This window comes from Baudoinia panamericana, assembly GCF_000338955.1.
Source record: "Baudoinia panamericana UAMH 10762 unplaced genomic scaffold BAUCOscaffold_9, whole genome shotgun sequence".
Classification (NCBI taxonomy): domain Eukaryota; kingdom Fungi; phylum Ascomycota; class Dothideomycetes; order Mycosphaerellales; family Teratosphaeriaceae; genus Baudoinia; species Baudoinia panamericana.
The window spans coordinates 955,003-980,612 of record NW_006911265.1 but is presented as its reverse complement, the minus strand read 5'-3'; the positions used below and the strand labels follow the sequence as shown (position 1 = coordinate 980,612).

Here is a 25,610-nt window from a genome sequence, read left to right as displayed (position 1 = left end):
ATAGTTTCCTGATTTCCCAGCACTCGCCTTCGCAGCTGTAATCTAGAGCCGTTTACCGGTCCTTTGCGGTTGAGAGATATTCCGATACTCGAGGTCGGGTGTACGTCGGTATCTTTGTTATCGAACATCAGCGAATATATATGTGAAGATTTCAAATGACTGACAACGAAGGGCGTATGGTCTAGCGGTATGACATCTTCTTAGCATTCATCTGCTTTCCTGGATGTATCTAAGTTGGAGAAGGTTCCCGGTTCGACTCCGGGTTCGTCCACATTTTTGGTGTTTCCAAAGACTTCGATTTTGCTCCTTTGTAGCATCAGAAGTGGTGGAAGTGACGTTGTAGCACGACTGGGCGAAATCTGGGGACAGAAACATCATCTCACTGCAAAGGAAGAGTCTTTTCCGCACCTCTTTGACCAACACAAAATTGTGCAAAGTGATCGCAACAATGGGTGATTCAAGCAAACAATGAGACGTAGGCATTTAAGTATATAACCTGAGAATGAGGACACCAACTTCGATGATTTTTGTCACCGAACGAACACTTTTTATCGAACACGTATCTATATAGCACCCGGGAGCACCACAACGATGAGCGTGGAACCATCGATCTCCAATCTCACCAAAGCCTGTACTGGCATCGCTAAAGTCGTCCGTTCCTTCCCACTCCCAAATGAGACGTACGTACATCTACTGAGCAGCGAGGCGTATGACGGAAACTACCGGCGACTGGAGTCGATAGCGCGAATCAGATCGTGGCTTGGCACGTTCGGAGTGAGGAGTAACAGATGTCTCCACGCCGAATGCATTGATCGTGCCAAATTCAAATAAACTTACAACATATGAGTGCCGTACCAGTTTTCTCGTGGCAAAATAGAACTTATATCAAAGAAGACTTGCCCGCCTTGCGATAACGGCCAGCGCCATTTTGCGGGGGCTGTGGGTCGAGGTCATATCTGCGGGAGAAGCTTTCCTTCGCGAACTTTTTGCACAGAAAATACACCCAACACCTGCAGGGAACACAGTAGGGCTTGATATTTGCGAGCTCAGCCATTTGATTTGCTGAGCTGCCGCATGGACTATTAGACTATCAACGGCACAATGCAATCACTCGGGCGTCCGCTGCTGCGGCAGGTCGCCAGTTACTCCGTCACTCAGAAGCTCAGCACGCGAGCATGTAGTACTCTGCTTGTCCCCAGCCAGCGGTCAGTCTCGTCGCCGAAGAGACAGCGCCGCCATGTCACTCGAGGCTTCGCGAGCTCACGCTACGATGATGGATCAGCCCGAAGTGCGGTTATCAACGTGCTCAATAACATCGGCAGCAAGCGTGAGGTTCAGCAATACCTGGCGCAATTCACCTCGGTCTCCTCACAGCAGTTTGCCGTGATTAAAGTGGGAGGTGCGATCCTGACAGACTACCTCGACGTTCTATGCGCCAGTCTGCGCAACCTCAACCAAATGGGCCTGTTCCCAGTAATCATTCACGGAGCAGGACCACAACTCAATAAACTGCTTGAAGAGGCAGGAGTTGAGCCCGCGTACCAAGAAGGCATTCGAATCACCGACGGAAAGACGCTTGGTGTGGCGCGGAAGCTTTTCCTCGAGGAGAACCTGAAGTTGGCAGAGGCACTCGAATCGTGGGGTGTGAGGGCACGGCCCATAACATCAGGTGTGCTGATGGCGGATTACAAAGACAAGGAGATCTACCAGCTTGTTGGAGAAGTCAACCAGGTCAATGTCGCTCCGATTAAAGCCGCAATTGCGGACGGCTACATCCCTGTCCTTACGTGCATGGCGGAGAGCGAGGACGGTCAAGTTCTGAACGTCAATGCGGATAAAGCTGCTGCAGAGCTCGCGCGCGCACTGGTCCCATTGAAGATTGTGTACTTGTCGGAGAAGGGCGGTATTCACGACAAGGAGACCGGCAAGCTCGTCGAGGCAATCAACCTTGACGAAGAGTACGACGAATACATGAAGAAACCTTGGGTTATACACGGTACGCGGAGTAAGATACGGGACATCAAGACGTTGCTGGACGACTTACCGCGCAGCTCTTCAGTTGCCATCATACATCCGGAGAGCCTTGAGAGAGAGCTCTTCACACATTCAGGCGCAGGCACTCTTATCAGACGCGGCACCAAGTTACGGCAGGCCGAATCGTTGTCCGAATTGGACGCTGAGAGATTGTCAATGCTAAAGAAGACGCTCGTGCGTGATCGCGAGGGCCTGGATGCCGGTGCTGTCGTGGAAAGGTATCTTGAAACATTGAAAGACCGTCCGTTCCGAGCGTACTACGACGAGAACATGGAGGCTCTAGCTATTGTCCTGCCACCAAGTTCCGGATCTTCAAGCGCGCTTGCTCACCTTGCGACGCTGACGATGTCGCGCTCGGCCTGGCTCTCAAACATTGCCGACAACGTCTTCCAGAATCTCAAGCGGGACTTCCCGAAGCTAGCGTGGACCGTGAAGCAAGACGACGAGAACTTGACGTGGTTTTCAGAGAAGGCTGATGGCTCCATTGCACGACGTGGCGAGGTGCTGTTCTGGTATGGCATCGAGTCGCCGGAAGAGGTGCGCGAGCTCATGTCCGAGTTCGTACAACACGGCCGACAGATGTTCGGCGATATCAACCTTGAATCGCAACTACACAGGGCCGCCGCTGCGGCAGAGCGGATACGGGCGGGTGCCGAACGATTGATGGGCAACAGACCAGGCGCTCAGCCAATGCAAGCAAGAGCCTTCTCCACAAGCGCACGAAGACCGATCATACCCTCTAAAGCCGACGCCACGCCGCGGCGAGGCTACGCCACTACCAACCCCAACCCACCCCTTGGCATCAAGAACAGCGAGAAGGAATACCCGTCCAAGATCGCTCTGATCGGTGCGCGCGGCTACACCGGCCAAGCATTAATCGACCTCCTCAACCGCCACCCGAACATGGATCTCTGCCACGTCTCCTCTCGTGAGCTCGCTGGCAAGAGGCTCAAGGGCTACGAGAAGAAAGAGATCATTTACGAGAACCTCTCTCCTGATGACGTCCGACGGATGGCGGAAAAGCAGGAGATTGACTGCTGGGTGATGGCCCTGCCTAATGGCGTCTGCAAACCGTACGTCGACGCCGTTGACGAGAGCGGGCACAAGGAAGCTCTCGTCATTGACTTGTCCGCTGATTACCGCTTCACACCGTCCTGGACATATGGCCTCCCGGAGCTTGTACAGAGGAGCAAGATCGCATCATCCACCCGCGTCTCGAACCCAGGGTGCTACGCCACCGCCGCACAACTCGGTATTGCCCCTCTACTCCCGCACCTCGCACCCTCGCCGGCACATCCGACCGTCTTCGGCGTCTCTGGCTACTCCGGCGCCGGCACGAAGCCATCTCCGAAGAACAACGTTCAGAATCTTACCGACAATCTAATCCCCTACTCATTAACCGACCACATCCACGAACGCGAAATCAGCGCTCAACTCGGTACCGAAGTAGCCTTCATTCCTCACGTTGCCGTGTGGTTTGCGGGCATTCACCATACCATCTCACTCCCCTTAGCGCATGAGATGACGTCGCGGGATGTGCGCAACCTGTACCAAGACCGATATCACGGGGAGAAGCTCGTTACTGTAAGGGGTGAATCTCCGCTGGTCAAATCGATTGCGGGTAAGCATGGGGTTGAGATTGGTGGGTTTGCGGTGCATTCGGGTGGCAAGAGGGTCGTGATTAACGTGACGATTGATAACCTGTTGAAGGGTGCCGCGACGCAGTGTCTGCAGAATATGAACCTTGCGTTGGGGTATGCGGAGTACGAGGGCATACCGGTGGAGTGAGAGGGTCGGAATGGAACCGGAATACTTCGTTACGGTGTGGTTTCCGCAGGATACCAGAAGAGCCGAGTCGCGAGGAAGATGCAAAGGTATGTACGCTGGCGACAGCGTGGCTTTGTGGTCAGCAGCCTCTGCTTGTGAAAATCTAAAGGCCACGACCGGGAGGTAGCGTCATCCTGGCGCAGGTTGCAGCGAGGCGTTACCGAGTGTACAAACGGAAAAGCTTTTTCATGGATGCTGAATCATGCTAGTACACGCGATAGATAGTACAGGGCGTCAAAGGCTATCGTACATCGTCTACAGATGATCTCTTTACTGTTACCGTACTGTGTCACACAGTATTAGCGATCAGCTTGCGGCTTACTGACAGCCAATAACGTACCTTGTGCAGTGGTAAGATGTCAGAGTATCTCGGTTTGCTGTTGATGCCATTCCTCCCAGGCGGCCACATGTTCCACGCCCTTGTCTCTGCATCCTTTGCAACCTTTCTCGTAACGTTCATCAGCAGTTAGCTCCTCCAACGCCATGCTTAAAGAGATCCATATGATGCCTCAAGCGATCAATGCAGCGGGCATTTGAAGCTTCATAGAAGACTCACACGTCTCGCACTCCACGGTTCAGACGGTGAACTTGGCCTTAGCCCGACTACTGCCCGCATGCGCCGAGTCAGCATGCCCACTGAACTCAACTGCCTCCGTGTCCGGCAAGCCCAGCACCTCCTTGAACCTCCTCCCAATCCTCTCCAACCTCTTCTTGCCCGCCTCTTTGTCACCCTCATCACCACCCTTCTTCGGCGCCTGTCCTGCCGTCCTCGTCCACAACCCCACCCTCCAGAAACCCTTGCGGATGTTGACAACGACACCCATGACCTCGTTGTCGTTCTCCTCCTCGAGAGTCTCGCCGACGGCGGCGAGCATGATATGCAGCCAGACGTCGTCGGAGGCCTTATTGCCGGTGCGGAAGGTGTAGGCCCAGCGGCCGCCGTGCTTGTTCTGCGGGTCCTCCCATTCCGGGCGCACGCCGGCTTTGAAGAGGTGGTAATCGGACTTTTGGGCGAGTTCCGACGCTGGTGTGATGTTGTTCTGTGAGTGTGGAAGGAGCGGGTTAGTGAGGGAAGGTGGGTGTGAGGGTCCGAATGGGTAGACTTACGTAGATACCCCAGAATTCTTCCACACTGTCGAAGCTGATGACTTCCTTGAGCAGCTCGTTCCAGTCTTGCTTGCCTGATGGTGGCTTGGTGAACCAGAGGGTCCAGGTGTTTTGCAGAGCGTGCTTGACGTTGAAGTTGGACGGGTCGTCGAAGACGGTTACCACCTTCTCCTCATCGTGGTGGCCGTTGGTCGCCGTGCCGTTGGTGGCGTCGGTAATGCCGTCCACGGGGTCGATGGGGATCGTGTCGAGCGGAACCGGCTCAGAAGAGGTGGTGGGTGGAGGCACGGGACCGCCTTGTGCGACTTCTGCCATGCTGATGGAGGGTGTTGGTGGGTAGTTCGCGGATTCTAAGAGCGAGTGTACACTGTTTGCACCCCGTAAAGCTCACAATTCAACTATGACGGATGATGTTGTTGAGTAGTGCGGCGCAAGTAGAAACGCAGGCGCAGACTCCGTTAATTCGGGAAGAAGAGTGCCTGCCAAAACAAGGGTCGCGCTACGCCGAGAATGGCAAGGGCGTGTGAAATGCTTCACTTCTGCGTCTCTGGTTTGTGACTGCTCCAGCGTAACACAGGTGACATGTACAGCTGGGCAAGAACGATGTTACGAGGCCGCCGTGAACGACGGGTCGGCTACAGCGATGTCCTCGACTGCGGGTGATGGAAGTGAGCCTGATGATGGTGCCGAATCTGGTTCACCAGGCCCCCGAGAGACCGATAGTGATATGTCACGCAATGATGGCGAGCAGGATGAACGCACCGACCAGGCGGTTGAAGACGACCAAGCCAACCGCGAGAACAGCTTTACTGGTCCCACAAGCACGTGGTTGAAGTACACAGCTGAGGAGCGAAATCTCGCCGCATCTCTCGACCAACAACGCGCGAACGATCTGGCCACGCATCTATACAATGTCCACTCACTCAAGGCTCGTCTACGAGACCCGCAGCTTGCGGCCGCTACCAAGCCATGGGAAAGCAAGCAGCGCTGGATTAGCCGCGATGAGAATGGTAAGCTACCGTGGCTGCCAGATCAACGTTGGACGGCATGGCCACTGCCGGCGGAGGACGTACCGAGAAAGGGCGAGGACTTTGGCAGTGATGCGTTGCTGAATGACGATGACCAGACGTACCGAAAGGCTCAGCCATGGCGTCCTAGTGGCGACCTGGAGGAGGAGCTTCTGGCGATTATGCTAAAGCAGGCCAAGCAGCGCTTTAGACAGAGATCGTGGGCCAGTGGTCCAGAAAGGCCGCATCGTGTTGATGTTGGCTCGCTCCCTACAGTGTCCGGCTCTTCTCAGCTACAGGCGGAAGAAGGGACGGACACGGACGAAGCGAAACCGGCAACGTTTGCTCAAGCTCTACCCGCGTCAGACACACCTCATTTCTTAGAGGATGATGACGAAGCTCGTGCCATTTTGAAACCCACCATCCGCCACATCATCGCAAAGTTCGACGATCTGCTTCTCGGCCTGCAGAAAAGCCGCGCAGGGCATCGAAATCAGACGTCTACATTGAAGTCTCGCTCGCGGTCCAAGCCATCTGCTTCTCGCTCAAACACGCGTTCTCAGACGCCTGCTGCAAGAGGCCGCTCTCGCAAGCGCCGCGCCTCATCCGCGCTGAGTGAGGTAGAGGCGTCTGATGGCAGCGCTACGGATGATCCTCCCAATATGGACGAGGAGACGGAGCAAGGCGCGCCAGATGGTGACAAACGCCGCCGATCAGTAGGCGTAGCGAAGAGTGACCTAGGTCTCCGTGACTGGAGCGAAGTGCTAGGCATGGCGGCACTTGTCGGATGGGACAAGTCCGTTGTCGAGCGCACGGCACGACGATGTGCATCGCTGTTCGGAGAGGGCATGACTTTTCGGGTCATGGCTGAGACTGCGGCCGGTATGGCGCGTGATGAGGTGACGGTATACAAGCCAGACATGGTGCCGCCACTGTCAGACGAAGATAGCGACGATGACGATGATATGGCCGCGTTCTGCCCTTTCGGAAACTGTCCTAATCGCAACCTGGACAAATCGTGGAGATGGCGAGAGCATTTGAAGCGAAAGCACGGACTTTCCACCCAGCAGATCGCCGAATTTGAGGGTTCAAGGGAGTCCGGCATTGAGATGGAGAACAATAATGGTGCAGATGGCACGGCTGTTGATGCTGATGCCGACAAGCTAGACGAGGCCGCTGAAAGTCCAGAACTAGGCTCTTCAGAGGAAGCCGATGAGCTGTCAGAGATGGTGGGAGCTGTGCACAATGATGGCTTCCTGCGCCCCATTACAGGGAGGATAGGCAGAGGTCCAACTCTGCGAGCAACCCAGAGCCATGGGTAGGCACGAGGCGGCAGCGGACGAGCAGTGACCGAATTAAAGCAGTCCACTTCTTCAAGGGAAGCCTGAGGGATAGTGGGGAACGTTCCACATTATGCATCATGTCACAATTCGATCACGCCCTTTGCTACTGAACTCGAAACCTTGCCGTGCTATTCACCGCGCTGTTAATGCAATCGCTACACTAGTGTGTGCTCCACCAAGCCAATCCAGCAGTCAGACAGCATCGTCGCATAAGCTCCCAACCATCGTTATCGTAACCGTGCTCGCATGTGGAACGAACGTGTACGTGACCGTTGTCGGGACTGGACAAGTTGAAAGCGATGAGCTGCTCGAAGTCGTCGTGGTCGTTGTAGTTGTTGGAGTAGTGGTTGTAGTATTTGTCGTCATTGGCGTTGTAGTTGTGGTTGTGGTTGTTGTCGGTGTTACCGTGCTACTCGATGTTGTGGACGGCGTCGGCGTGGTAGTGGTCGTTGTAGTCGTGGTCGGAGTCGTGGTTGTAGTCGTTGTCGTGGTTGTGGTTGTCGTCGTCGTTGTTGTAGTGGTGGTTGTCGTCGTCGGAATAGTGGTAGTAGTGGTCGTCGTTGTCGGTGTCGTTGTCGTGGTGGTAGTCGTTGTTGGGAGCGTAGAAGAGAACGTAGTATGTGAAGTCGTCACTTGATACGTGTACGTCACCCCGTTTACTACAACAGCGCGTTTCTGGACGTCAGCGAATTGTACGTTTGGATTGTATATTCCGCTGCCTGCCTGTTCACTGCAATACTCGTAGCAAGTGTTCGTTATTGAATCGAAGCCCACTCCTTCGCAAGCCGGATTATTGGAGCAGTCTGAAACGCAAGCTGCCATATTGGGCTCGGTCTGCTGCTGGCAGATGCCGCCGGAGTAGGTTATGTTGCATTGTACCAGATACTGGCTGCCTGTGGAAGGATCGGTGTATGTATATTGTTGCTGCGTGTTGTTGCAAGCCAAGCTTTGTGAGGTAGCTGCAGCGGCTGAGCTTGACGTGCTGCTGCTGCTGGCGGTGCTGTAGGAAATCGAAAAACTGTTGGTAGTCACGCTGGACGAAGATGAAACGCTGCTGGATGAAGATATACTGCTGGAAGAAGATATGCTGCCGGAAGAAGGTATGCTGCTGGATGAAGGTATGCTGCTGGAAGAAGAGATGCTGCTGGACGAAGGGATACTGCTGGAGGACGAAGAACTGCTGCCTGATATGATCGTGTTACTGCTGGAGCTGCTCAGCGTCGTTGTCGAGCTGGATATTGAGCTGCTCAAGCTTACAGTCCCGCACACGGAGATGCCGCCGCTTGTGACATAGCAGGTGGACACAACCGTTGCTGTCCCGGAAGCGCTGATGAACGTCATGACGGCCGTCGTGGTAGCCGTAGCTGTGTTGGTGGGCCCGGTGACAGTACACGACTGCGTCTGTGTAGCCGTCTGCGTGCACCGCCACCGTAGTAGCCGGCAGGACCGCTAGACTGAGCACTACCCGCTGCGCAGACAGCCTGGCCGGGCGTCCACGTTGCAGTCGGTTGATATGTCGCCGACACACCTAAGCTAAAGGTTGTTACTGTAGTGACCCCAGCAGTCTGGGCACTGAGGGAGCCTAGGAGTAAGAAGGCCAAGAAGGCCATCTCGTGCGATCGAGCCATCGCTCGCTAACGGACGGAGATCGCCAGCGTGCACAAACCGAACAATAACTCTCCCACGCAGACTCGAATTGCTTCAGGCAGCCACGCAACAGCCGAAATCGAGCGAGTGGAACAGTTGGACTCGTAAATCAGCGATTAATCATAAGAGAGCAGTATCCCATGGACAGTACGCTGATGGGGAGTGTAGAAGACCGCAGCCATGATGCGTGCCTGGTGATTGGCAGGGAGGCGTGTGTTATTGCGCGTCTGGAACGTACCAATCACGCCACGCAGAAATGCAGGAATTGACGATCATCATCCGTGAAAGACTGAACGGACTGCCATTGCCATTATCAATTGGCAGGCTTGGTAGCGATGCGAACTTACAGCTTGGCTGTCCGCAAAAGGGTGCTGTCCATCCTAGTCCCCTCGTCGCCTTGTTCAGTAACAGATAGATCAGGAAACTGAGCCGGCATAATCCGCCGGGGAGTCGATCCAGCAACCAGAGCGTACTTTGTAAAGTCGGTCATGCCTTCATGCTCGCGCAGAAGGTCTTCATCGAGTAAACACTTGCCATTGACGGCCGCCGGCGGCGCCCTTAGGATGGCCAAGATCGCATCCGAGAAAATACTTGGTTTGCGAAGCTGCGATCGATCTGTCTGCGGGTTCTGTGTCGCCGCCGACTCAATTGCCTGCTACCAGTCAGCCACTTCGGCCCAATGCGGACTCTCAGACTTACTGCAGCTGGCCACAAGCTCGTGATTGTCATATCGGCGCGGCCTTCACGCTCAAAGTCAATACCAAGGCCCATAGTAAGGGCACTCATTCCCCATTTGCCTATAGCGTAGCTTCGAACACTGTCAGCGTATTGGAACTACCGTCACCGCGAAGTGGGTGTCAGGAGCGTACCCGGTCTTTCCTCGAAGAAACCTGCTGTATATTGCTGCCAAGCGACGCCGCTGTTAGCCAGACACGGACAGCATGCTGGACAAAACGTACGCGGACTGATGACCACGATCCGTCCCTTGCCATTGCTGCCGTTGCGGTAGAAGTGCGGCAACGTGGCTTGCACCGAAGCGTACAGTCCGTGGACATTAACTTCTTGCATCAGACGGAAGCGCTTCATTGGTGTCTTCTCCACGCTCGCCCACCATATGGCACCGGAGTTGTATACCAGGACATCCAGCCTGCCATATTTGTCCATGACCGACGTAACCATCTGAAAGACACTCTCGGTGTTCCGTGTATCTACCGGCAGTGCTAGCGCTTCCCCGTTGGCCTCTGTTATCTCCCGGGCGACCGTGTTGATAGTGCTGGCTTGGGAGTTCGGGTCCGGCGGAAACGGTATACACTTGGTGGCGTCCGATGTCGTCTTCGCCCCAACTATGACTGTCGACTTCCGATAAGCGGATAGAGTCAGTAGCACACGGCCGACCTACCAATATAGCCATTCTTGGCCAAGTCGATCGCGACTTGTCTTCCAATACCCCTACTTGCCCCAACGACGATTGCGACCGGCTTGCGTGCAGCCATCCCTACCAACTTCCGGTCATGTGGAAGTCAGAGTCTGGAGGAGCACGGCGAGTTTATGTATTTCACGCATATCGTCGGCTGTTCAATCGTGGGTGCTCTTCTACAGGGCCAGCATTGCGACAACCCGAGGTTGTCAAACGTGGTGGGTGGCGTGCATCTCCACGATGAGTAATCACATTTTGAAGATCTACTGTACCTGCTAAGACCCTCCTGATGGATGTGTCGTCCGTCGGCGGTGCTCCCCCGCCTATTCGCTCAATACTCCGTACCCCGCCACCGGATTGGCACCACCAAAATTGCGTGGCTTCTGGGCTGAATACTTCCCGCTCCCTCCAATGCGTCAATAGTTCATTAGCCTGGTCGTGGCTACGGCAGAAGCTTAATTGGCCTCCCACGTCCCCAGATGCCAATCCACGACCGCGACGAGGCCCATTTCACCAGATTTTGCCTACTCCTGATGTTGCACAAATAATCAACAAGGGCATAACTCGAGTGTAGCATGGCCAGCAGCGAAGACAATGCGAACGGCGATGTTGAGGCGAGGAGATATATATCAACGGCTGGCCCGCGCTCCGTAAAGACCAGTCTAGTTATTCGATAGAACCACCAAAAGCGATATCCGTTCCTGGAACGGCTTCCCCCCCGAACATTGAACTCGGAGCTCCGGCATGTTCATGCAGCCATTTAGGGGCCTCGTGTGACATCTTCGCTCGCAGAGCACATGTGGTAAGACGTTGCAGCACAACATATTGCGCTCTTCGCTCCTATTGCCAGCGTGCGGCATGCAGGGGGGACCGCCCAATGCCACGATCCATCATGCAGCCACCAAGGATTGCTGGACAGATGGAGTGTCTGCGGGATGGGCTGCTAAATTGCTAATAGATCCATACCGCCTTGTGGCGTCTGCACGGTGGTGCGCTAAGTCTTCGGATGCTATTGATTTGTTCAAGGGTTTTACCGCTTACGGCTGAGCTATTCACGCCTGCCGTGCCGTTGAGCTTTCTCGTCGAACGCACTGCTATCTTTTGAATACTTGAAGACACGGCCCATTGAACATATTAATTTCTTACACAGGTGCGATTATTTTAGCAAACCTGCTTTGCCCTCTCCGTTGTCGATCACAAGCGCGCTCGACTCGCCACGTTGTTCGATCGACAGGCACAAGACGATCGACCCCGGCCCGCTACCGCCCTGGGATTTTTGTTGGCGCTGCATTCTAGACTTGTTGATCAGCGCGCGACGGACGGCTTTTGCGCAGTCTTTGAAGCATCGCTTCTGCCGAGGACGATAGTCGCAAAGCTGGATAGCGGCCACAGCTGCCATGCAACAGATGCGAGCACAACACGAGCTGTTGCGATGACAGCACAACGCACATGCTTGTCCCACACTTACGGGCAGATCCCAAGGCTCGGCAGCCCTGCTGTGTCGCCATATCGCGAACGACAATACCAGGTATCTGGTAGAGACCGAACATCTGACGCAGTATGCGTTGAGACGGTAACAGCAAAAGGACAACAACGTTCTCATGTTGGACGGCCAAGGATACCACGAGTGACGCCGCGGACATGGTCGGTGACGCAGACCGTTACCGCCGCCCTTCTTGGGCTGTTGATTTTCTGCCAAAGCACGGTCGCAAATGATGTGATCATCGCGAAGCGGTGGGAAGAGACGACAGGGCTTTTGTTTGACCGAAGCGAGCCGCCTGCCAAACCACAGTGGCTATTGCCAAGGCAAGAGACTCTGTCGACATCACCAACTGCCGCTTCCACGAGCGCAGGCCAGAGTTCTCCGACAACCAGTGCAGCCAATGGCATCGCAACCGCAACCTCATCAAGTTCGAGTACCCTGCCACATCCATTCGATTCCACTTTAGGTAACAACTTCACCGCTTCGAGCTGTCCGAACTTCTTCCGTGGCTTCCTGAACAACGATACTTTTACCAGCTGTCTGCCGCTCTCACTGTTGCTTCAGGTACGAATAACACGTCTGTCATTGATAAGAGATACGACTGACAAACCGTTCGTCCAGACTTCCAGTGGGTTCTTCGCCGCCGAACGGTCTCTTGTCCGCTTAAGCCAAGTTTTAGACGCGACCTGCAATGTGAACTTCACCGCTTGTTCTGCCACGATGTCTTGGTTCGCGCAGCAAATACAACTCCAGAGCAATTGCGGTGCGGACTTGGCACTGCAAAATCCAATGGTCGTGCAAGCCTTTAACGGCTTCCTTGGTTACGCGCCTCTCTACCATGCTGGCTGCTTGACGGACACAACGGGTAGCTATTGCTTCGCCGATGCCGTGCTAAATCAGTCTGCGCCTTCCGGCAGCTACGTATATTACCTTCCGCTGGGCGTACAACTACCGGCCGGGACGCGACCAACATGCAATACCTGCTTGCAAAACACCATGTCGATTTTCGCTTCGGCTGCGAGCAACAAGAGCGTCCCTCTGAGCGAGGATTACACTGCTGCAGCTCAGCAGGTCGACATAGATTGTGGGCCTAATTTTGTATCGACGTCGGTGCAGAAAGGATGGGCCACAGCAAGCTCACCGTCTGCGGCACCCTGGTTGCTGTCTCTAATCGTCGTGGTTTCGCTTCTGTGGATATGAGAGATCAAGTGCTGATCTCTTTTACGTCGGTTTAGCGATGGCGTTGCTGGTATACATGGGTTGGCCTCACTTGGAAACGATAGTACGATTTCGACATGAGCATACATATTACATACAGTGCGCATCACGTATGCCCCATCGACGCATTTACGGCTAGGTTCGTCCGTCCTCCAACGCATCAACAGTGTCACCAGCGACCTCGATCATTTGATGGCGCGGAGGGCGCATGCAGGATGATTAGACTTTGCGCTAAGCCTGCCACAATCTTCGTAAGCAACGCGTTTCGGTGACTTCAATGTTCCCGGTAACGAGCAGTATGCTTGCGGACGATCCGGACCCGAAAGCGTAGCGCGAGAACCTTGAGGTCGTGTGAAGTGGCAATGTGCGCGCTCAGCCGTTCAGACCTCCGTATAATGCTCGAGGTGAACGCAGATGTTACTGCTGAACAACTTCTCCGCATACTCTGAACCAACTTATTTGAAATCATGATCCTTCCTTCATCAGTGGTCTTGGTCCCTTGCTAACCGGTTCATCGCACGATGCAGGCTCAGGCAAGCTCGCAGTCCGCGAGCAGCAGCGCTGACGATGCTGAGAAGACTACTCCGAAGCCGAAAGACGTCCCAGATCAGCCATCAAGATCATCCGCACCGGCAGAGGACGGCAAGAAGGCCTCAAAGGCGAAGCAACTATGGGACAAAGTCGGCCTGGACTTTATGACAGTCTCGTTGATGTTCAAAGGCTCGTTGCCGCCAACAATTGCACTGGCGGCGTTTCAATCCACTACATGGGCGAATCATTTCGGGACGCTTGGGTACCTCGTGGCAATTGCTTCGGTACTGGGCTTCTGCATCATGCCGCGTGGGAAGTTCATACAGACGATGTTGCTGAACGTGTTCACCGTATGCCTAGCGGCTGCGGTGAATCTATTGGCTTTGTACTGTGCAACCCAGGCCAGGCTGCACACCACTCCCAATGGCCGCCCTCTTGCGGCTTATAACTCCTCGAGCAGCGCGGTGCTTGCGATCTGGCTCGTGTTTCAGACTTATGTGGTAAACGTTGTTAAAGCGTCAAGACCGCAATTCCAATTCCCAGCGTATGTCTTGCTCAAGCGATACACTGCTCATTACTGATCGTCTCGCAGCATTATCTACTCGATCTTCATCAACGTATCCGTAAGTTTGTCAGTGATTTCAATGCTACAACATTGTGCTCCGCCCTGCCTGTACCGTCTCACGCACTATAGTCGAACGGCTACCTGCGCTGCGTGCGTACCTCTTTATGCATCTCCGTCCGCGCTGTATCTCGATTGTCGACTTACCATACCTCGCAGATGACGAACGGCGTGCAGTTCCCGACAATGCTATCCGCCATCAGTTTTATGAAGAGTCTGCTCGAAGCCTTCCTTACGGGGTTCGCACTGGCTACGGGTGTTCACTTCTTTGTGTTTCCTACCAGCTCCCGTACAGTCGTCTTCAAGGAGATGACGGGGTACTTGATGTGTTACGCAGGAGTGCTGAAGGCTCACACAGCCGCAATGCACAGCTTGGAGGAGGCTGATCCCGGCCGGATGCGACGTGAACGTGAGGAGGCGCAAGGAAACAACGAGCACATAAAGAAACGCCAGAAGAAGGACGGCCAGCATGCTGGACCACTTACTACGCCCGCAACAATCGGTGTTAAGGAGGCGTTCGGCAAGCTCATCGATCTGCATACGAAACTGCATGCCGATGTAATGCCAGCTAAGCGTGAGTTCGCCATCGGCAAGCTAGAATCCCACGATCTGACCGAGCTTTGGGGTCTGCTTCGGAGAATCTTCGTTCCAGTGATGGGTCTCACCGCCAGCGTTGACCTATTGCAGCGAACAGCGATCAAGTACCATTGGAGCGAAGAAAGTGATAACGAGCAAGAAGAAAAGGCGCGGCATCGCCACATAGACAGCATGCACTTTTTGATGAAGCAGCTACACGAGCCCTTTGCCCGTACTACTAAAGCGATCGAAGCAGCCATGATGCATGTCCTAATTACGTTAGAGCTTGTCAAGCCGCCCAAGAAGAAGCCGGATGAGGAGAGCGCTGGCGAACAACCTGTCCCAGGCTCGCCAGGCTTCGCATCCGCGTATCAGAAGAAGGTTGAAGAATTCTATCATTCTAAGAAGCTCACATTGAAGGAGTGGTGCCAGGAGCACGACATCGAACTACCAGCGGACTTCATGGAGTCGACGTTCGTCGCCCCAGAGAAGCATTTCATTCGTGACGAGCATAAGAGGGAGCGCTACCAGAGACAGCTGTTCTTCACGCTGTACTTAGAGTATCTGCTCTATCGCACCGGTTGCGCAGTGTTGGACTTGGTATTGTGGGCCGACAAGCGCAAACAGGAGGGCGCCCTTAAGCATCTTAAGCTCATCTTCCCAGGATCCAAGACCTTGTACGAATGGTTCAGAGCTATCTTCGGCCGAGAGGACCGGAACAACGACGGTCACTATCTTGAAGAAATGAACAGCGGAGGTGTAGAAGCCGTCGATCTCGGCGAAGAGTTCGAGAGACGGAAGGATCCTGAGCACCTCCCACCGCAAAACGCACTTGAGCGGTTCGGAGAAACGCTCCGCAAAATACCAATGTGTGTCAACCTCATGCTTCCGTACCAACCTATACTGACTGCTTGTGGAGTTTCTTGCGGAGCGACGCCTCAGCTTTTGGCTTCAGAGTAGCTTGTGCTACACTCACCGTAGGCATCATCTGGTGAGCAAACGTCTGTATAGTACCATTGAATCATACCGAGACATTGCTGACCCTCGTACCTAACAATCCTAGTTACCTTGAGAAGACACAAGCTTGGTTCTTACGGCAGCGATTACTGTGGGCAATGGTCATTGTGGCGATCTCGATGTCCCGCACGTCCGGTCAGAGCACGTTCAACTATGCTCTTCGCGCGCTTGGGACAGCTATTGCCATGGTGGGCACCTATATCATATGGTACATTGTCGTGGGACACGCACCAGGTGTGCTTATCTTCCTCTGGCTATGGACGGGGCTGGCCTTCTACTTCATCCTGAAATTCCCAAAATTCATTGTTGTTAGCATTCTCAGCTTAGTAACAGCTGTGCTCATCATTGGTGAGCTTCCAGCGTCTGCGATATTTTCACCAATGCTGACCGGGCTGCAGGTGTACGTTGATACTTTGTGGCAGCGAACGAGGGTCTGCCTCATTAACGTAATATCACAGTACGAGCTTCAAGTCCAGAAAATCGGCGTCGCAGCGTCCTTGTCGTCCGGACAGCCAGTCTATCCGACATACGTTCTCGCGCCCTATCGACTTGCTACGATACTGGGTGGCTTGTTTGTGGCCTTTTTCTGTCAGTGTCCCTGCGGCGGGAGTGGTCCACGACGATTCAATGCTGACCCAACGATCACAGGGACCATATTCCCGTACCCAGTATCGGTGAGTGCGCCCGACAAGTGCTTTACGCTCTTCTAAGCATAGCTAATTCATCAATCATCACCATACAGGAGACATCCGAGATGAGGAAAGACCTTGGCGCTGCCCTATACTTGCTCGCCAACTTCTACTCTGTTGTCAGGGAAACATTAACGAGCAGAATCAGAGGAACTGATGGCGACGTTAAAGTGAAAGGAACGCACGCTTATCAACTGAATGAAGCTTTCGACACAGTGGTTTCAAAGCTCCTGTCGCTATTGACAAATCTGCGAACGAACGCCGCCTTTTCAAAATTCCAGGTCCGCATTGGAGGTATGAGCTGCGCCTCGTAAGCCAACAATTATGTAGCTGACCTAGTGCCAGGCCGGTTCCCGATAGAGGAGTATGAGGGGTGAGTCGACTGCTGATGCGAGAGTGCGGTGTACATTATGTTGCCTTGCACAGCAAGCGCAGCGCCCTCGGCCATGCTGCAAGTGGTCGGAAGAGCTTCGGTGACTAACCCGTTTTACAGACTCATTGAAACATGCCAACATATGTTGCAACATCTTGCGCTGATCAATTATGCTTCCACGGAATTCTCACTGCATAACAGCCATCACAAGGACGGCGCTGCTCCATCGCAATGGTCCACCGACTTTCGAAAACTGCTGGCTGCAACCAATACAACCTCGCACCAAATCACGTCCGTGCTTTCTCTACTGTCGTCTGCCTTGACGAACGGGCAGCCACTGCCGCCATGTCAGTATGTCTCATTCGCCGCGGCTAGCGGTTTTGCTAATTATTGTAGACCTCCAAATGCCTGAATCTTACAAGCTGGTGAAGCACCTCGACAACATCAACCCCGACCTGCTCAGCGTAAGACACATTGCGGAACCGGAGTACTCGGCCTTTGCGGTTCTGCAAGTCTGTGCACAGGCAATCAATGATGACTTCGACCAGCTAGCGAGGCGAGTTCGGATAGCATCTGTTTATAACACTCTGCTGACGATCGCTAGGCACGTCAAGGCTCTCGTTGGGACGATTGATTTTACGTTTCACAGCAAGGAGCAGTCTGATGCTGACAATGACGCCGCAGGAACTGGAAAAGGCAAGGCCGACTAGGTAGATATCTTGTTTAGGATGCTATCGAAGTCGCGCTAGCCTTCTTGAAGTAGCCTTTTAAGGTGTTAGTTTGGCCGGGATCGATACCAGCCTTCTTGCTGGCCTTTTTAGGAGAGTCCTCAGCTCCTTCTTTCTTCGGCGGCTTCTCTCCGATGCGCATCAGCCGCATGAGCTCCTCGAACTCCTCCGCACCCACAATACCACCTGACGCTTGTACATGACCGCGAGCGAAGTCGTTACCCAGCCGCTCGAGTAATGGTCGCGACTGCTCATGTTCGCTCTGCCCATGGTTGTCCTCAACACCGTCGAGGCTTCTAAGGCTGGCGTAATATCGTAGCCGCTCGATGATCGATATTGGAGGATCACGACCCCTTGCGCATCGCGGAATCCGACATGAAAAGTTAACCTTTCCTGGCAGATAGCCTTCGTTTGCCACAAGCACTATCTCTAAAGCTTTGCTGGTCAGGTGGCCCGCCCACCTCGTCGCTATAACCGGATGTACTTGCGCCTCACTGCGGATTCGAAAAACTGCGACCTTGCCATCGGGGCTGAATTTGGGCGCAGCGTGGGTACAGCGCTCAACTTCAGCATTGACCTCACTCCGTGCGCTTAGCAGTCGCGGATTCTTGAGCACGGAAGCCGGATCGTTTGTCTCGCACAATGCCGTCCACGCGGACAAGACATCGTAAGTTGCTGTCCGTCTTGGTGCATTGACAAGGGATACAACATCGTTTAGGACCTTCTTCGTGTATTTCTTTAATGCCTGCGACATGTCCGGGAATGGGGCTTCCCACTTCAGGGTGTTGCCTAAGTCGCCGTGAGTCCCTACGATGCATAGCCAATCACATCTATCTTGCACCCCCGGATGCAGTGGCCGGCAAATCTCGTACGTAAGTAGTGACGAGGTTGCTACAGGAGGCGAGTGGCATGCTGTCACGTGCTCCGATCGGTCGGGAAAGTCGCTCTCTGTGGCATAATGATGGTCGATAATGAATGAGATGGTTCCGGCGGAAGCCACGACCGGCGGCCCAGGGCGGGAGCCGTGATCGATAACGAAGATATACGCTGGGTCGTAGGCTCTCATCAGTTCACGTTCTGGTTCGCTATGGACAGTGTTGCCTTTTGATAGTAAGTGCACATGGATGTGGTTCTTTGGAAGACCCAATAACACCAGGGTATGCCGAAGAATGGCGCCAGAGCTTAAGCCGTCTGCATCCTTGTCTGGTACAATGAGTACATTCCTCTTCGCTTCGGCGCTGAAGAGATTGTTAGCGGCCTGATTGGTGTAAGGTTGTGTCGTAGCCATGCCTTTCCCTGATAACTTGACGAGCACGTTCGAGCTGGGTCCTCGGCGCAGGCCACTGGGTACTGCCGTCCACTTCCTTCACTGACGGTGAGAGATGGTACTCTGGAATCTCCGCCCGTTGCCTCTTGGCTGGCGTTGAGGTCTTGCTGGGGGACGCCTTCCGCTTCATTGCCGAAATGCCGCGACACCTTCCACCAACGTGGAAAGCACCATAGAAACCGAGCGTACGAGAAGACGTCGATCGTATCCTGGTCGCTATTGGGTAAACCGCGAAGAATGCGCGACTGGATTCGTATGGCTTTAGGAATTTTAGTAGCGGACCACTCATATGCAGGACAGATGCACGATCTGTATTGGCACGAATTTGTACTACACGTCCCAGCGCGAAGTATCTTCCTGTCAATAATTAATGGTCGAACAAAGTGTTTAGGGATTGTTGCTGTAAGGAGTATGGTAATGTGCATGTCCTGTGCTGTATACACATGTGCATATGGAGCATCGACGTCACTCCAAACGCACAGACGCGACGAGAGCAACCGAGGGAACCCATCGATACGCACAGCGCTCAGAACCTCGCGACGGATTGGGACGAGCCGGAACCCATTTGCGCGTCAACACTCTACGACGTCTGAACACACAGCCGCGAGCCGTGAGTCCTCCAGCACCTGGTTGGAGCTCAGCATCGGCCAGTGCGGTTATGGTCGTTGTGGTCGCCGCCCTGTCCCGTGCAGTCAAACTTTCCGGCCTGGGTGTTCCTGGGCAGTTTCTCAGCGGCCCACCGTTCAGAAGATTGTATTAACAGAATCAAACGCACATTGCACACTTCAAGACGCAGATGTAGTCTCGAATCCGTCGGTCTCTGCGGCCCCATAGCTGATTGGCCGGTATACACCCAAGTTTCAAAGGATTCTGTCTGTCTGCGGCTCTTCCTCCACAACCGGCCTGGAAGCGGGGTCAAGTGCATTGCAACTCAGGATCGAGCTTCGAGTGAGAGTGGGCGCAGCATATTTCCCGGAGCGAAACGATAAGCCGCCGCACGTTGTTGTGAGCCACCCATTCTCAGCACTCTCGAACTGATCTTCTTTCTGTGCGACACGACACGGTCCGAGCTTCGACAGTGTTGCGCGATAGCGGAAGGGATCGTCAGCGGCTCAGCCTCCACGCCTGACAGCTGGGATCTGCACGATCTGGCCCAAAGCCTCACCCGAAATCAGGTTGACAGGGTCTCTATTCGACCAGCCAAGCACGTTGCGCACGCCGACTAAAGCATCAACACTATCGCCAATTGATATCCCACGTAGCTGTTGTACCGGATGGACGGATGATTTGAAGCCGACTGGCGAACTTTGACGGTCATTCCGCCTTACAGCTCATACGGTTGTCGAGTACATGTTGTTCGGGTGAGTGGTAACCTCTGACAACGATATGCTTATTACTACAAGCGCTCTCGTGCCGTGAAATTACCATTGCGACTATGCAATGCGCACTCACCGCTGCGCACTCCAGACAGATCTTGTGCTAACGTGGGGGACAGTCCTGATTGCAGCAGCAGTGAACAGCCCAACCACTGATAGCCACTTCGAGTATCCATGCCTGAAGACCACCTGTATGTGACGGCAACCGTCGCCAATCGATGAGCTTCTCGTCAACGTCAAGTTCCCGGGCTCCTGCAAGCGTCACTGGCGTTCAATCGCAGCCGTACGGGTTGCCTGTATGATTCTGGACGACGGCGAAGAGCTCATCTTTACGAACGAGGCTCTTGTACAGCCAGCCTCTGACCCTCAAGCTGATCCTCTTGTCGGTTCGCCCTCGGAACAGAGCGACCGTTCAATTCCGCGCGAACGAGACCCCGGGCAGGCCGTGATTGTTGCCGGTCTGAGCTCGAATTGTCCCGATCTTGTGCGAATTCATACAGATATATACCACGATTTGCCAGAAAGTGCGACCGGTTACGGTTCGACCGATAGTGAGCCTATGGACAGCGTGCATCCTATGAGGGCCGCTAAACCTCAAGGTGATTTTACGACAATGACGACAGCGAGCAACGGAGCGTCTGGAGAGCGTTACGATAGCGCGGACGCCCAGCTGGCTGCGAGGGCTTTACAGGTAGCCAAAGCTGCGTCTTCTGACCGCCCTGAGACTCACATCAAGCCACCGCCTTCGACCTTGAGAGTCGACTCAGCTCAAGAAACCGTAGAGGAGACGATATCGCAAGATGCAGACTCGCAACCAAGGGTACGATCTCCACTCAGACTGCAAACGGCTCCAGTTCCAGAACCACCCGCATCTATATTGCCAACTAATTCGGACTCTTTGGCGACATCACCCAATCTCAGTAAGCACGTAATTGCTCTCTCGCACGAAGATCGAGACACGCTACCCGTTGTGCAGCGTAGTAGGTCAATGCATGACAGCGAGCAGACCTTGTCTCCTACCAAATTGCCATCTTTTCAGCAGTTTACTGGTCAGCTCAACCAACTTGCCGAAGCCGCTGCGAGTCAAGAGCTGCGCGCACAGACTTCCCATCACCAGCATTCGAATTCTGTAGGATCGATGGCTGGCGAGTCGCCACGGCTGCACTACCATCATTCCCAAGGTAGCGCACAGACATCACCCGTGAACCAATATGCCTACAACCCTCGGTCACCAACGAGCACCATCAGCGATTTCGCCGCCGGCACGTATGGATCACCAACACAACAGCGTCCACTGCAAGCGTACTTTGCCCAACGCAGAAGATCGTCCGTTGTCGACAGTCGAAACCACAGCTTCCCGCCAGTATCGCTACCATCAGTATCGTCTTCTGGCGAAAGCCAAGGGCATGCAACTTCGAGTGGTGATGGCTACAGCACCAGTCACACTACGCCGATAGAGCATGGAACGTCACTAGAGAGTACGCCCCGGCCTGTGCCAATACTTCCACCTCCCCCTGGCATGCCGATGAGCGCTGTCGTCATCAATCCAGGCTTTAACTGTGACTATCCCGGCTGCAACGCTGCGCCATTCCAGACTCAGTATCTTCTAACGTACGATTTCCGATGAGAGCCATAAATTAGCGCACAGTGTACTGACAGGAAGCGTAGTTCGCACAAGAATGTCCACAGCTCAGAACGCCCGCACTACTGTCCGAGAGCAGGTTGTCCACGTGGAGAAGGCGGCAAAGGCTTCAAGCGGAAGAACGAGATGCTACGCCACGAGCTTGTGCACAACAGCCCCGGCTATGTGTGCCCTTTCTGTCAAGACAAGGAACATCGGTATCCGAGACCAGACAACTTACAAAGGTACGCCGATCCCAATATATCATGGTCGCTGCTGACATCGCACATAGGCATGTGAGAGTCCACCATATGGACAAGGACAAGGAAGATCCTGCTCTGCGTGAAGTTTTGTCACAGCGTTTGGAAGGAATTGGCAAGCAACGTAGGCGCAGGACGGTGCAATAACCGAGTTTGGGCGGCTCTGTGCCTGCAGCTTCAAGATTTGTGGACGATGCTGTTAGCAACGAAGCCGCGCGGTGTATCGATGCATTCTGTGGCTTTCCGATGACGAGGGGAATGGCGTTTTCTGGCGAAATGGTGCGGTTGGCGGATTCCAGGCCAGTCGCTGGTGCGATGTGAACATGGCATTACTGACGAACGCCCCTCGTGGCACGAGGAGTTACGGCGGCTCGCAATCTTGAAGGCGAGACCAGCGAGTGCACCTCGTAAGGGCACTTCGACAACATGCAGTTTGCTGCTCTGTCTGTGAGGGAGCAGATATTTGCTGTGGTGGCTCTGCCAAATGATACCCTTTCACGCACGGCCCTTTCATGCTTCCAGCTGAGTTCTCAAGCCAGACGCTTACTTAGCGACGATCAGGGTCTATCTGAGCTCTGGGCAAATGGGAACAGATACCCAGACGCACCTTGTCCCTGCAGACAGAATTGTGTACATAGCAGTCAAGTGCTGCCCCTAGGCGAGGTGTGACTACGAATTCAGCCGAGAGTTTGCCAATCTGGCGAGGCGCGGCGCGGTCGCTGATCATAGTGGGTTAGCGCACGGGCTATCGACGCCATGTGGCGGTTCGAGGCTCGAGCAGCAAGCTCGGACATGCTCACGGTTCTATTCGAGCCGCGATCTTGGGAAGAACCAAGGTTGGGCTCCCACAGTTCTGGCTAACGATCATAACCGTATACGTTGGTTGAACGCCTCCCTTTCCTTTCATGACGATTCTGCCCATTGAAGTCCAGCATCCAATATCGCACGAGGACCACGCTCTTCGTTTTCTTGACCGCCCACGCCAAGGACAAAGCTACATACCGCGCGTGGCTGCTGCAGGACCGAGGCGGAACCGTTGAAAGGCTCGATCGTTCGGTAGACACTAAGGCCCGCTCGGCCCCTCTTACCCCAGGTGTTTGCTTCTCTTCAGAAGTGCTCACACGATATCAGTTGCTCTCCTCTCCATTGCTTGTGTGAGTTACAGGGCTGCATCACAACACTTATTAATTCAAGACCTCAAGGCACACTGGAGCTGGCTGGCGGAGGAGACAGATACTCCATCTTAACAACTTGAGAAGGAAATCGTGTGATTGTCGCAACGGGTCAGGGAGGCGAAGACACACCGAACAGCTATGGCCATGGCACCATCCACTGTCCACTTGCTGGGTTTTGCGCCCAATCGACCGGAGCCCGAGGTTGCTGTATCCACAGCGCCGTCACACAATGTGCCAGCGCCACGCACATCACGGCGAGCAACGAGCCATTACAACGCCTTTCAAACGCTCTGCTCGCCGGCGAATGACAATCCACCAGCGTACAACATAGCTGTGCGGCAGGGGTTTGTACCCTCTAGTCATCCGGAAGAGCGCCGTGAGCGGCTTCCCAAGTACACATGCTCTGTCAACTGCGAGATGAAGTTCTTACTCCAGCTGGAATCGATCAATCCGCTCCACCCAGTTTCAGAAAGCGAATGGCGAGACGTATATGCTGTGGTTCGCGGCACGATGCTCAGCGTGTACCGGGTAAAGGATGGCGGCGCTGGCAGGCTTCTTCGAAGCTACACTCTACAGCACGCCGAAGTAGGGATGGCGACAGACTCACAGCACACTGTCCTCATTCCGCAAACGAGACTGGCCCATCTCATCCCGTCTGCAGCCCGCAAAAAGGCATGGCAAAAGGATCCTGATCTTTTCCAAGCAGTGCGGCAGCACATACTGCGCCTACGAATTGAGACGGACCAAATCTTGCTGGCAGACTCCTCCGAAGACCGTATCCATGCCTTCATCAATGCCGTCAGTGCTGGCATTGACATCGCACACGCGATTGACGAGCGTACCGTTCCGAGGCAGAGCACGGTTCCGCGCAGGAGGCAACGGCGGCGTCCTGAAGTGACCGGCAACCTAACCGACCCCGAGCTACTTGCAGAGCAGGAGCGCATCTTGCGCAACATGTACCCTGCTTTCGCTCAGCAGGGTGCGCAAACTGCGAGACCAGGGTTGGAACGGGCTACAACCGAAGATGTGCCAAGCGAGCCCATGGCCAACACAGCGCGAGAGGAGGACGAGCTCGATCTGGCCGTGATGAGGGAAGATTTCGCCACTCCGCATGCCCCGGCACAGCAGCATGATGAACCAAGAATCAGACCAGGTATGTTGCGCCAAACGACCTCGTCAAGCGTTGCAACAACGTACTCTGCAGAGGTTCTGTATGCCACTGCTCCGGAAAACTTCACAACCGACGGCAAGTGGCGGCCTCCACACCCACGTACGGCCGTACAGATCCAACGATATACGCGTCGCTGCATGCCCATTCTGCTTGCCGAAGCTATACGTGCAAGTGATGTGCTCATCTGCAACGGTCGCCGGGTCAAGATCAATTGGCGAATGGAGCTACTTGAGGAGTGGGAGCTTAAGCCTCCGAGCTACAAGTCGCACGACTTCTCCAAACCGTCTACCGGTACGAACGCCAGTTTACAGCGGACGAATTCGCAAAACTCGCAATCCGCTTCGGTGTCCCAATCTTCGCCAACGACATCAAGGTCTGTTCTTTGTGAACAGACTGACCTCATCGAGCCCGTCGACACGAGTCTCGCGCACTTGGAGCTATCCAAGTCCATCACCCTGACAGAGAAACGCGTCTCAACGGCTGCAACCGTACCGAGGGCGCAATCGGAAGCAAAGCAGCAGGAAGCGAGACAAGCGGGCGGGGATATGCACGGTGTGGTCTTTTGCTTCTAAACGGAGATTTGTGAGTATGATTGTTTGATAAGCGTTGCAGCGAAGCGGGCATGTATGACTTGAGGCATTCCCTCAATTGCGTTGAAGCGATAGCGTGTGTTTAGAACCATGTGGTTGAATAAGTTGGAGCGTCTCTGCAAGATTAAGCGACCATCTAGTTTAGAGTATCGAGTAGCATCATCGCAACTGTCACTAGCCAACTTCGCTCGGTCCGGAGTCTGAATGATCTCTCTCGCTACCCTCGCGCTCACTTCGCTCAGATTGACGGTCCTGGCTGGCAGCGCGAGCGGCATGAGGACCATCCCGTTGCTTATTCACAGGCTTCGACTTTTTGGCGCTGACAGCCTCGTGTTTGTTTTTCCACATGCCTCCGTAGCGGTAGTACTTGTGCTCCTCAGCCTTGTCGCCGTCAACGACGCCGCCTGAGACTCGTTTCCAGCATGAGCCAGGGCACACGAAATGCCAATGTGCTGATTCGTCTATCTGACA

The 25,610-nt window shown here is 54.3% G+C and overlaps 12 protein-coding genes and 1 non-coding gene across 13 annotated transcripts; 7 read left to right on the top strand and 6 right to left on the bottom strand.

The window, feature by feature from the left end:
- Positions 1–11: 11 nt before the first annotated feature.
- BAUCODRAFT_561553 (uncharacterized protein) lies at positions 12–792 on the bottom strand. The gene is made up of 2 exons (XM_007680303.1): positions 165–792; positions 12–112 (listed from the first exon to the last, which is right to left on the bottom strand). The coding sequence occupies exon 1, from the start codon at positions 481–483 to the stop codon at positions 208–210; it is 276 nt and encodes a 91-aa protein (XP_007678493.1). The 5' UTR covers positions 484–792; the 3' UTR covers positions 12–112; positions 165–207.
- Positions 171–271, top strand: BAUCODRAFT_t26. The gene has a single exon. It is a non-coding gene; the product is annotated as a tRNA-Ala (tRNA).
- Positions 793–4,149, top strand: BAUCODRAFT_561989 (uncharacterized protein). The gene has a single exon (XM_007680302.1). The coding sequence runs from the start codon at positions 1,102–1,104 to the stop codon at positions 3,820–3,822; it is 2,721 nt and encodes a 906-aa protein (XP_007678492.1). The 5' UTR covers positions 793–1,101; the 3' UTR covers positions 3,823–4,149.
- Positions 4,150–4,436: 287 nt separating this feature from the next.
- Positions 4,437–5,283, bottom strand: BAUCODRAFT_74055 (uncharacterized protein; the record flags this gene model as incomplete). Its single annotated transcript, XM_007680031.1, has 2 exons — positions 4,437–4,901; positions 4,969–5,283. 2 exons carry the CDS (start codon positions 5,281–5,283, stop codon positions 4,437–4,439), a joined length of 780 nt encoding a protein of 259 aa, XP_007678221.1.
- A 236-nt stretch (positions 5,284–5,519) lies between these two features.
- Positions 5,520–7,629, top strand: BAUCODRAFT_36047 (uncharacterized protein). Its single transcript, XM_007679899.1, has one exon. The coding sequence runs from the start codon at positions 5,612–5,614 to the stop codon at positions 7,295–7,297; it is 1,686 nt and encodes a 561-aa protein (XP_007678089.1). The 5' UTR covers positions 5,520–5,611; the 3' UTR covers positions 7,298–7,629.
- Positions 7,630–8,959: 1,330 nt separating this feature from the next.
- BAUCODRAFT_561594 (uncharacterized protein) lies at positions 8,960–10,564 on the bottom strand. Its single transcript, XM_007680301.1, has 5 exons — positions 10,365–10,564; positions 9,925–10,314; positions 9,835–9,868; positions 9,665–9,773; positions 8,960–9,617 (listed from the first exon to the last, which is right to left on the bottom strand). The coding sequence occupies exons 1-5, from the start codon at positions 10,456–10,458 to the stop codon at positions 9,309–9,311; spliced, it is 936 nt and encodes a 311-aa protein (XP_007678491.1). The 5' UTR covers positions 10,459–10,564; the 3' UTR covers positions 8,960–9,308.
- A 436-nt stretch (positions 10,565–11,000) lies between these two features.
- On the bottom strand, positions 11,001–11,361 carry BAUCODRAFT_561561 (uncharacterized protein). Its single transcript, XM_007680300.1, has one exon. It carries the CDS (start codon positions 11,240–11,242, stop codon positions 11,045–11,047), a length of 198 nt encoding a protein of 65 aa, XP_007678490.1. The 5' UTR covers positions 11,243–11,361; the 3' UTR covers positions 11,001–11,044.
- Positions 11,362–11,538: 177 nt separating this feature from the next.
- Positions 11,539–12,025, bottom strand: BAUCODRAFT_25902 (uncharacterized protein; the record flags this gene model as incomplete). Its single annotated transcript, XM_007679777.1, has 2 exons — positions 11,539–11,774; positions 11,851–12,025. The coding sequence occupies 2 exons, from the start codon at positions 12,023–12,025 to the stop codon at positions 11,539–11,541; spliced, it is 411 nt and encodes a 136-aa protein (XP_007677967.1).
- A 275-nt stretch (positions 12,026–12,300) lies between these two features.
- On the top strand, positions 12,301–12,975 carry BAUCODRAFT_56498 (uncharacterized protein; the record flags this gene model as incomplete). The annotated part of the gene is made up of 2 exons (XM_007679953.1): positions 12,301–12,429; positions 12,487–12,975. Coding segments are annotated over 2 exons (618 nt in total), but the record flags the coding sequence as incomplete, so codon positions are not given.
- A 629-nt stretch (positions 12,976–13,604) lies between these two features.
- BAUCODRAFT_124379 (uncharacterized protein) lies at positions 13,605–17,601 on the top strand (the record flags this gene model as incomplete). Its single annotated transcript, XM_007680299.1, has 13 exons — positions 13,605–14,158; positions 14,207–14,237; positions 14,396–15,681; positions 15,732–15,803; positions 15,876–16,177; positions 16,228–16,229; positions 16,288–16,417; positions 16,478–16,503; positions 16,572–16,812; positions 16,864–16,891; positions 17,012–17,238; positions 17,288–17,447; positions 17,496–17,601. 13 exons carry the CDS (start codon positions 13,605–13,607, stop codon positions 17,599–17,601), a joined length of 3,165 nt encoding a protein of 1,054 aa, XP_007678489.1.
- BAUCODRAFT_36045 (uncharacterized protein) lies at positions 17,590–19,143 on the bottom strand. Its single transcript, XM_007679898.1, has one exon. The coding sequence runs from the start codon at positions 18,905–18,907 to the stop codon at positions 17,615–17,617; it is 1,293 nt and encodes a 430-aa protein (XP_007678088.1). The 5' UTR covers positions 18,908–19,143; the 3' UTR covers positions 17,590–17,614.
- Positions 19,144–20,133: 990 nt separating this feature from the next.
- BAUCODRAFT_560772 (uncharacterized protein) lies at positions 20,134–22,490 on the top strand. The gene is made up of 4 exons (XM_007680298.1): positions 20,134–20,307; positions 20,442–21,933; positions 21,991–22,188; positions 22,236–22,490. Exons 2-4 carry the CDS (start codon positions 20,621–20,623, stop codon positions 22,348–22,350), a joined length of 1,626 nt encoding a protein of 541 aa, XP_007678488.1. The 5' UTR covers positions 20,134–20,307; positions 20,442–20,620; the 3' UTR covers positions 22,351–22,490.
- Positions 22,491–23,127: 637 nt separating this feature from the next.
- Positions 23,128–25,578, top strand: BAUCODRAFT_36042 (uncharacterized protein). Its single transcript, XM_007679897.1, has one exon. It carries the CDS (start codon positions 23,517–23,519, stop codon positions 25,119–25,121), a length of 1,605 nt encoding a protein of 534 aa, XP_007678087.1. The 5' UTR covers positions 23,128–23,516; the 3' UTR covers positions 25,122–25,578.
- The last annotated feature ends 32 nt before the right edge of the window (positions 25,579–25,610 follow it).

Coding starts and splice junctions, on each gene's coding strand:
- BAUCODRAFT_36045 (XM_007679898.1), bottom strand. CDS start 18,907: ATGGCTACGACACAACCTTACACCAATCAGGCCGCTAACAATCTCTTC.
- BAUCODRAFT_561594 (XM_007680301.1), bottom strand. CDS start 10,458: ATGGCTGCACGCAAGCCGGTCGCAATCGTCGTTGGGGCAAGTAGGGGT. Junction 9,869..9,924: donor GATCGTGGTCATCAGTCCGC/GTACGTTTTGTC, acceptor GTCGCTTGGCAG/CAATATACAGCAGGTTTCTT. Junction 9,774..9,834: donor TTTCTTCGAGGAAAGACCGG/GTACGCTCCTGA, acceptor CAGTGTTCGAAG/CTACGCTATAGGCAAATGGG.
- BAUCODRAFT_36047 (XM_007679899.1), top strand. CDS start 5,612: ATGTCCTCGACTGCGGGTGATGGAAGTGAGCCTGATGATGGTGCCGAA.
- BAUCODRAFT_561989 (XM_007680302.1), top strand. CDS start 1,102: ATGCAATCACTCGGGCGTCCGCTGCTGCGGCAGGTCGCCAGTTACTCC.
- BAUCODRAFT_561553 (XM_007680303.1), bottom strand. CDS start 483: ATGCCTACGTCTCATTGTTTGCTTGAATCACCCATTGTTGCGATCACT.
- BAUCODRAFT_36042 (XM_007679897.1), top strand. CDS start 23,517: ATGGCCATGGCACCATCCACTGTCCACTTGCTGGGTTTTGCGCCCAAT.
- BAUCODRAFT_560772 (XM_007680298.1), top strand. CDS start 20,621: ATGATTCTGGACGACGGCGAAGAGCTCATCTTTACGAACGAGGCTCTT. Junction 21,934..21,990: donor CAGACTCAGTATCTTCTAAC/GTACGATTTCCG, acceptor CAGGAAGCGTAG/TTCGCACAAGAATGTCCACA. Junction 22,189..22,235: donor AGACCAGACAACTTACAAAG/GTACGCCGATCC, acceptor CATCGCACATAG/GCATGTGAGAGTCCACCATA.
- BAUCODRAFT_561561 (XM_007680300.1), bottom strand. CDS start 11,242: ATGCCGCACGCTGGCAATAGGAGCGAAGAGCGCAATATGTTGTGCTGC.